The sequence below is a fragment of the Oncorhynchus mykiss genome, chromosome 19, assembly GCF_057628025.1.
Source record: "Oncorhynchus mykiss isolate SJ-2025 chromosome 19, ASM5762802v1, whole genome shotgun sequence".
NCBI classification, from domain to species: Eukaryota; Metazoa; Chordata; class Actinopteri; order Salmoniformes; family Salmonidae; genus Oncorhynchus; species Oncorhynchus mykiss.
The window spans coordinates 50,109,091-50,116,182 of NC_143040.1; the positions used below are offsets into that span (position 1 = coordinate 50,109,091).

The window sequence follows — 7,092 nt, forward strand, 5'->3', positions numbered from 1 at the left end:
ATCCTCAAAAGGTTCTACAGCTGCACAATCAAGAGCATCCTGATGGGTTGCATCAATGCCTGGTATGGCAACTGCTCGGCCTCTGACCGCTAGGCACTACAGAGGGTAGTGCGTACGGCCCAGTACATCACTGGGGCCAAGCTTCCTGCCATCCAAGACCTCTCTATATAAGGCGGTGTCAGAGGAAGGCCCTAAGAATTGTCAGACTCCAGCCACCCTAGTCATAGGTCCTAAAGGCTCCTTAACAGCTTCTACTTGCTGTTTATTATCTATGCACAGTCACTTCACCCCTACCTACATGTACAAATTACCTCTAACCTGTACCCCGCACACCGACTCAGTACAGGTACCCCCTGTATTTAGCCTCGTTATTGTGTTACTTTTTATTATTTTGTAAATATTTTATTGACTCTTCTTGAACTGCACTGTTGGTTAGGGCTTGTAAGTCCACAGGTCGGTCTACAGTTGTTGTATTCGGCGCATGTGACAAATAAAGTTTGATTTGATTTGATACAACATAATTACGTTTCTCTTTGACGTCACAATTGCGTGACTTCACTTGGCCAAAGTCGCAATCACAATACAGCCTGAAAAATCTTTGTTCTGTCGCAGACTCGCAAGTGTCTGTCTAGCCATTTCGCTCACCAGGTAAGGCTACTTGCAAGTAATTAGCGATATAATTAAAATAGTTATCCGCAAGTACTACTATAAAGATGACAACGAAGCATGCTTCTAGTCGAAATATTGAACGTTAGCTAGCATAATCTGTTGTTAGCTAGCTTGTCTGACGGAATGTTTTGAATATGCCAGCAGACAGTTGGAAATTATTTTGTTGCAATCAGTCAAGGTGAGATGACTAGCAAATCGGCTACAAATGTGGCAGAATTCAAATGTATTTACACTACATTGTTTGACTTTGGCCGTAGTGTTGTTTTCCTTACTCCCCCCACGTGGTCACTGACCGAGGAATGTAGTTATGTGCATATGTACATCCATCCATTTGAGTGGGTGTTTATTTTGTTCCAAGAATGTCTGTGAAGGAGGAGCGCACTGTGACCGTACAGGACATTCTGGAAGACGAGGAGCTGCAAGAGGCGTATGCTGTGTTGGCTGGAAGTGATCCAGATAATTGTTCCTATCCCCAGGTAAAGATGCTGCCTGCCCACATCTGTGTCGCCACATCCAGAGAACTGCCACTGACCCCAGATTCAGTGTGGCCTTTTGTGTCTTCTTTATGTTACTACATACAATATGTCATTCTACCCCCACCAGTCAGCTACCTACTCCTCCTGCCCCCTCCATTTTATTTTCTTCCCCCACCCTCAACAGACAATTACCCTGCCCACACCCCAATGGACATTTATATTTATCATTGTCACAGTTGTAAATATGTATACATTTATTTTATTTTTTATTATTTAATTCACACCTGCACTATTGGAGCTCGGAGCTTAAGTATTTCACCGTACACTGCAATTATATCTGTGACCCTGTGCATGTGACTACATATAATATCTATTCTATTGTGTTACAGGGATATGTGAAGAGACAGGCTGTTTTTGCCTGCAACACTTGCACACCCAGAGGGGTAGAACCTGCTGGGCTCTGCCTTGCCTGCACCAACCATTGCCATGATGGGCATGACATATTTGAGCTCTACACAAAAAGGTATGAACCTGATGTAAAGGGACATTCACAAATTCCAGGAGTACAAACAACACAAGGTTTAGGTAGCTGTTTACATTTCCGTACTCATTGTAGTACTTGTTGAGGTCTTGAAATTGCTTATTTGCATCTATTTGTTTGCATGTAGGAATTTCCGCTGTGATTGTGGAAACAGCAAGTTTGGCGTGTTTAGGTGCCAGCTGAGTCCTGTAAGTGTCCTAATATCCTATCTACCCCTCAGTCATGTCATCCTGACAGCTGAAAACATTGATGCCTGATTTCCATTCTTCCTTTTCTCTTTGCAGGGCAAAGACCGACAAAACGCAAAAAATCATTATAATCACAACTTCCATGGCTGTTACTGTACCTGTGACAGACCTTACCCAGACACTGAAGATCAGGTATGGATTTGATTCCAGCATTACGCATCCTTCCCTTTCTCCATCCCTTCACATTTTGCTGTTGATGAATGAATACATGTTTTAGTTCTGTCTGAATCATAGGCTTTGTTGATATGCTAGGTCTCTAGGATTCAGTTCGTGTTGTTGAAAGAATTAAAAAACACCCTCTCATGCTTCCTCCCTCCCATAAGGTTAATGAGGATATGATTCAGTGCATCATCTGTGAGGACTGGTATCATCCCAGGGTATGTATCAAGGGGCAACATCATGATTGTTTTCAGGTGTGTTTTGAGATTTAATCTTTGTTAGCTGGGATAATGGTTTTGATACAAAGACCAGAATGATTACTTCTCCTTGACCATGTGGTCCTTCTCTGTGACAGCACCTGGGTTGTACGGTGGAAGACTCTGAGGAGCTGCAGGAGATGGTGTGTGAGACCTGCATGAACAAAGCCCCCTTCCTCTGGACATACTCCACCCACATTGCAGGTGTGTTATTCCTCCCACTAACAAAGAGCGAGAGCTAGGGATCCAGAGCTCTGGGCTTGGGTTATAACCCACCCCATACTACTTATGAAAATACATATCTTTCCATTTTGAACTAGTTAAAGATGGAAGATGTCAGTCTTCTTCATCTAGAGGTAATTTGGGCTAGGTTTTTAGTGCACAGACAGTGACGATGAATTAAACCTGATCACTATACAATGTCATGCCCTTTATGTACATTCTGCAGTTAAAACAATAGTAATGTATATTGTTGTTTTTCAAGAACCTCCTGTGGTCAAAGTGAGCCCCTGTAAAGGGGAGGTTGAAGTCAACAAGGAGGAAGATAAGGAGCCAGAGGACAAGAGTGATGAGCCCTGTAAGAACGGGGGCGAGGGGTCCTCTACCAGCCCCAGCTGTCAAGAGAAGGTAAGGAGAGCCAAGCTTTGACTTTTACAATTGCGTTTGAAACCTAGACTCCTAAGTGCATGACTCACCACTTGCACCAAGCAAATGGGAATGACATCAGGGTGAGGAGAGGAATTATTGGCTGTGTTTTCATTGAAGGCAGACATAAACACACATCTATACTTAAGCAGACATTTGGTTAATACTGCCTGCTAAACCAATTCATACATTCTTCAAGAGTCATTCGGCTCCCGAGTGGCGCAGCGGTCTAAGGCACTGCATCTCAGTGCTAGAGGCGTCGCCACAGACCCTGGATTGATCCCGGGCTGTATCACAACCGGTCGTGATCGGGAGTCCCATAGGGCGGCGCACAATTGGCCCAGTGTCGTCCGCTTTAGGGGAGGTTTGGCCAGGGTATAGGCTGTCGTTGTAAAATAAGAATTTCTTCTTAACTGACTTGCCTAGTTAAATAAAAATCCACTCAGCTATTTGGTGTGATTTGCGGTGTGTCACCTGACTCCCAGCAGATGGCAGTGGAGGGTAATGTATTGTGCGGATGCAAACAGTGGACTCCTGTTCTTGTTGTGCTGCCTGGCTGCCCTCCCCTTTGGGTAATTAAGGAAGAAATTATCCATGGGACACAGATTCCCCTGCTCTGGGGACTGGCTTGGCCAGGCTTCACAGTTCAGCTTACTGTAAACAAGACTGATTTCATCAGCCCACCCTCTCATTGTGTCAACTCCTATTAGAGAGCTTGTGTGTGTTGCTTTTGCGGGATGTTGTATTTATTTATTTTTTTAAATGTTTAAACAAGCCCCCTGGATTATGGGATCGGTCCCTCTTCCTCTTCGTTCTCCACTAACACAATCCTGAAAAGACTAAAACATAATGCATGTTTCCTTGCTTGCTGTCTTGTGTCCAGAATGAGGCTACGAATGGGAGGACTGCCTGCAAACGGACTCACCAGGAGATGACAGGCCTTCCTGTGAAGAGCCAGGACAAGACTGTGTATTGCAGGCTGAGGGAGCTGAAGACACGGGGCCTGGAGAGAGCTAGGGAAGGGGCTGTGTTCTGGCCTTACCACTGGAGAGCCAAGCTGTGCACCTGTGTCAGCTGCAAGGTGGGTCACTAAAGATTCTTCTCTTTTGAGATTATGTATTTTGCCATGACTGATTTCAAGCACAGTGCAGCAACTGTGTTGTTTTTAGCTATTTGATGTGGAACAAATAGATTGCTGTATTGGACTTTACTGGTCATTCAGCACATTGTAGTGTCAGCCCTTTTAGATTGGATAAAGGTGTAGAGCTGTTTCCATTGTATGTTTGTTGTTTCTGCTCAGAGGGCCTACGTCGACGCGGGAGTGCAGTTCCTGCTGGATGAGTCAGACACTGTCCTGGCCTATGAGAACAGAGGCACTGTAGAGCAAGGACCTGCTAGTCTTGACAGTCTGCTCATGTCAAGCCTGAGTACTCTGGACCGCGTGCAGCAACTGGAGATTGTTTACCGTAAGGATGGGGACTGTCTTTTTCATTCCCTTGTTTGGCAGTTATTAACTGTAGATGAAACCTAACACGGTGTGTTTCTTACCATTTGATGAACTGGGTTGATGAAGTAAAATGTTCCCTCATTCAGAGTTCAATGAGATGCAGACTGAACTGATGACGTTCCTACGGCAGATAGCTGATGAAGGAAAGGTGAGGAGCTGTATGTTTGTTTACTGAAGACAAAATGTCTGGTGGTAGTTTCCAAGAGGGCACATGAACACAGCATAGGAAACCAATATATGAGCAGTAGTCCATAGGTTACTTGTCATGTCAGCACTTGATTGTCATTGATCTGCTTGTGTCCAAACAATAGCTGAAGAACACTGTGGTCATTCACCTCTAATCACCATTGAACCACTCCTCCCCTCTCCCTCAGGTTGTCACAGCAGAGGCCATCCACCAGTTCTTTGGGGAGCTGATGTCCAGGAAGAGGCGGCAAATGAACAGCTGATGTCATTCTGCCCCTCAGTGGCGTTGTCTACTTGTTTTTTAATGTTACTTTGGGTTCATAGCAAAACAGTTTGATGTCCCTCAAACGCCTTCTGCTTTAAATAAAAGATGCTGTTGCTGAGGTTTGAAGTTGAACATTTTGCTAAAAGGTTCTTGAATGGGTCTCCATGAATTTCAAATGACATTCCTTGTCTTATGAGATGCTAATGATTTTAATCATGGACATTAAGTCTTAAGTTGTCAGACTTTCATTATGTGACACCTGACTATGCACTGCCATTCATATTGAAGCGTGACAATTTGATGGTGTCACTGGTATTAAATGAAACAGTTCATTCAGCATACTGTGTGAAGTGATTCCACGACTACTTGTCATTAAAATACCAGAAGGTACTGCTTTACTCAAGGTTGAACTAAATGACTGGACAATCCAGAATTATATTGAAGCAGTTTATTTCGAAGATGCCCAAGTTCCACACTGTTATGCACCATTTGAGTTAACAGTAGAAAAATAGAACACGTAAAACCAAATACAGGGATCTACAAAAGTGTTTTACATACAGCGTACCTGTTCAATTATCAAACACAGTTCCAGAGGGTTACATTTTAAAAAGGTACCTAAAACAAAAAAAACATGTACACTAATAACTAGCTACATGAGTTTTACAAAGGGCTATTTGATACAAGCTGGTAGAAAAGGCTTGCATAGGACAGTCACTTCTCAAATAACAGCCCAGCCTCTTGGCAGGGGAAGGCACTGACTTCTACAGTAAAGAGCAAACAGGATGTGGAGGGTTTTTATTCATGGGGAAACTGTCCTGGAAAATAAAGCAACTAACCAACATGGGGAGGAATCTAAAGTTTTGCATTTTTTCCCCATGAAGTAAATTGGAAGGAAAAGGGTTCTCTGCCCGGCAACTTCATTATCACAATGCAGAGTGAATATCTACATGTCCATGTGCTACTTAAGTAACTGCCCAGTGAAAATGTAACTTTTAAAAAGTTAATATCCAAATGTTGCAAAAGCATGAATTGGATTAAAAAATTTAAAAAATCCTTAGGACATATCTCTGAGAAGGATGAGCTGTCCAATCAGCAGTCTACTTGCGCATATATTTTAATGACCGGTATATGCCCACACCATTCCACCACAAAGCTGCTTCTGTAACAATTATTTTCTGGAAGGAAAACTATTTAAACTCATATTGTAAGTAACTATAGGTCAGATTTCATAGAAATCTGGAAACACTGGGCAGTTTAAAAAACCAAATGGTATAAAACCTACAACGTCATGGTATTCCACACCAATAACAATATTAAAAACATTTTAATGAACTAAAATAAAAAGTTTGAGTCTGACCATCTTTCAGACTATCCTTTCTTGGTGAAATGTGGTGCTGAACACAACCTCACAGTGTAGTCCACCACAGCTACAAAACAGCTGAATAATTAATTTACAGTACCACCACTAAGATGTAATAAGGATCTGTTGTACAATATATTAAAATATTACATGAATAATTACGATTTATGCTCAGGATTTCTGAATGGTAGAAATGCATGTGACAGAGGCCATCAGGTTTAATCTAAGAATTATGCAGTTGCTCTGGAGCTCTTTTGTTCTAAAATAATGTATCCCCCTGCTCCCATGTGAAATGGATCATTTCTACAGTGCAATGTTGCCTGTATCATGGGTTTGTCAGTTTGTGTTAGAGGAGACATGTGTGGCTGATCTTACAGGATCTGATGGGTGCACTTTGGTTTCTGTAGCAACAGCCCCAGTAGCTCTCATACAGTATGCCGTAACCTCCGACGACAGAGAGCAGGTCTTTGCAGGTCCAGGATTAGCCAAAAGGTGGAGTGACAGTGGTTACATTGTACATGGGAACAACACAAATGAACAGACTGAGGACATGTGAATGGATAGTGTTCAAGGGTGAACATTAGATTCACACAAACAACTAGTAGAGCCAGTGGTGGCGTCACGCTTGATGGATCCCTTATGGTCACTTCAAAAAGTGGATTAAGACTTCTAATTGTTTATGCCATTAAAAGAGCAAGGTGGTTTCAAGCATATTGACCACAGCATTCTATGGTCGGTCTCTGGTTAACCATTTCAGATCAGAGCCTTGTGTTTATAGG

At 42.8% G+C, this 7,092-nt stretch overlaps 1 protein-coding gene across 2 annotated transcripts; it reads left to right on the plus strand.

Annotated features, from left to right (window-relative positions):
• The first annotated feature begins 525 nt into the window (after positions 1-525).
• Positions 526-5,085, plus strand: LOC110497862 (putative E3 ubiquitin-protein ligase UBR7). 2 transcript variants are annotated; one of them, XM_021574298.3, is made up of 12 exons: positions 526-648; positions 1,028-1,145; positions 1,535-1,668; positions 1,814-1,874; positions 1,971-2,066; positions 2,258-2,311; positions 2,449-2,554; positions 2,835-2,977; positions 3,879-4,076; positions 4,296-4,461; positions 4,589-4,650; positions 4,877-5,085. In XM_021574298.3, the coding sequence occupies exons 2-12, from the start codon at positions 1,029-1,031 to the stop codon at positions 4,949-4,951; spliced, it is 1,212 nt and encodes a 403-aa protein (XP_021429973.3). In that variant the 5' UTR covers positions 526-648; position 1,028; the 3' UTR covers positions 4,952-5,085. The 2 variants fall into 2 exon arrangements, with proteins under 2 accessions (XP_021429973.3, XP_021429972.3); XM_021574297.3 differs by having other exon boundaries at positions 612-847.
• Positions 5,086-7,092: the final 2,007 nt, after the last annotated feature.

Excerpts from the sequence above, each read along its gene's own strand:
- LOC110497862 (XM_021574297.3), top strand. The coding sequence starts at position 804 with ATGCCAGCAGACAGTTGGAAATTATTTTGTTGCAATCAGTCAAG. Across the intron at positions 2,555-2,834 it reads ATACTCCACCCACATTGCAG|AACCTCCTGTGGTCAAAGTG; the intron begins GTGTGTTATTCC and ends TTGTTTTTCAAG. Across the intron at positions 2,978-3,878 it reads GCCCCAGCTGTCAAGAGAAG|AATGAGGCTACGAATGGGAG; the intron begins GTAAGGAGAGCC and ends TCTTGTGTCCAG.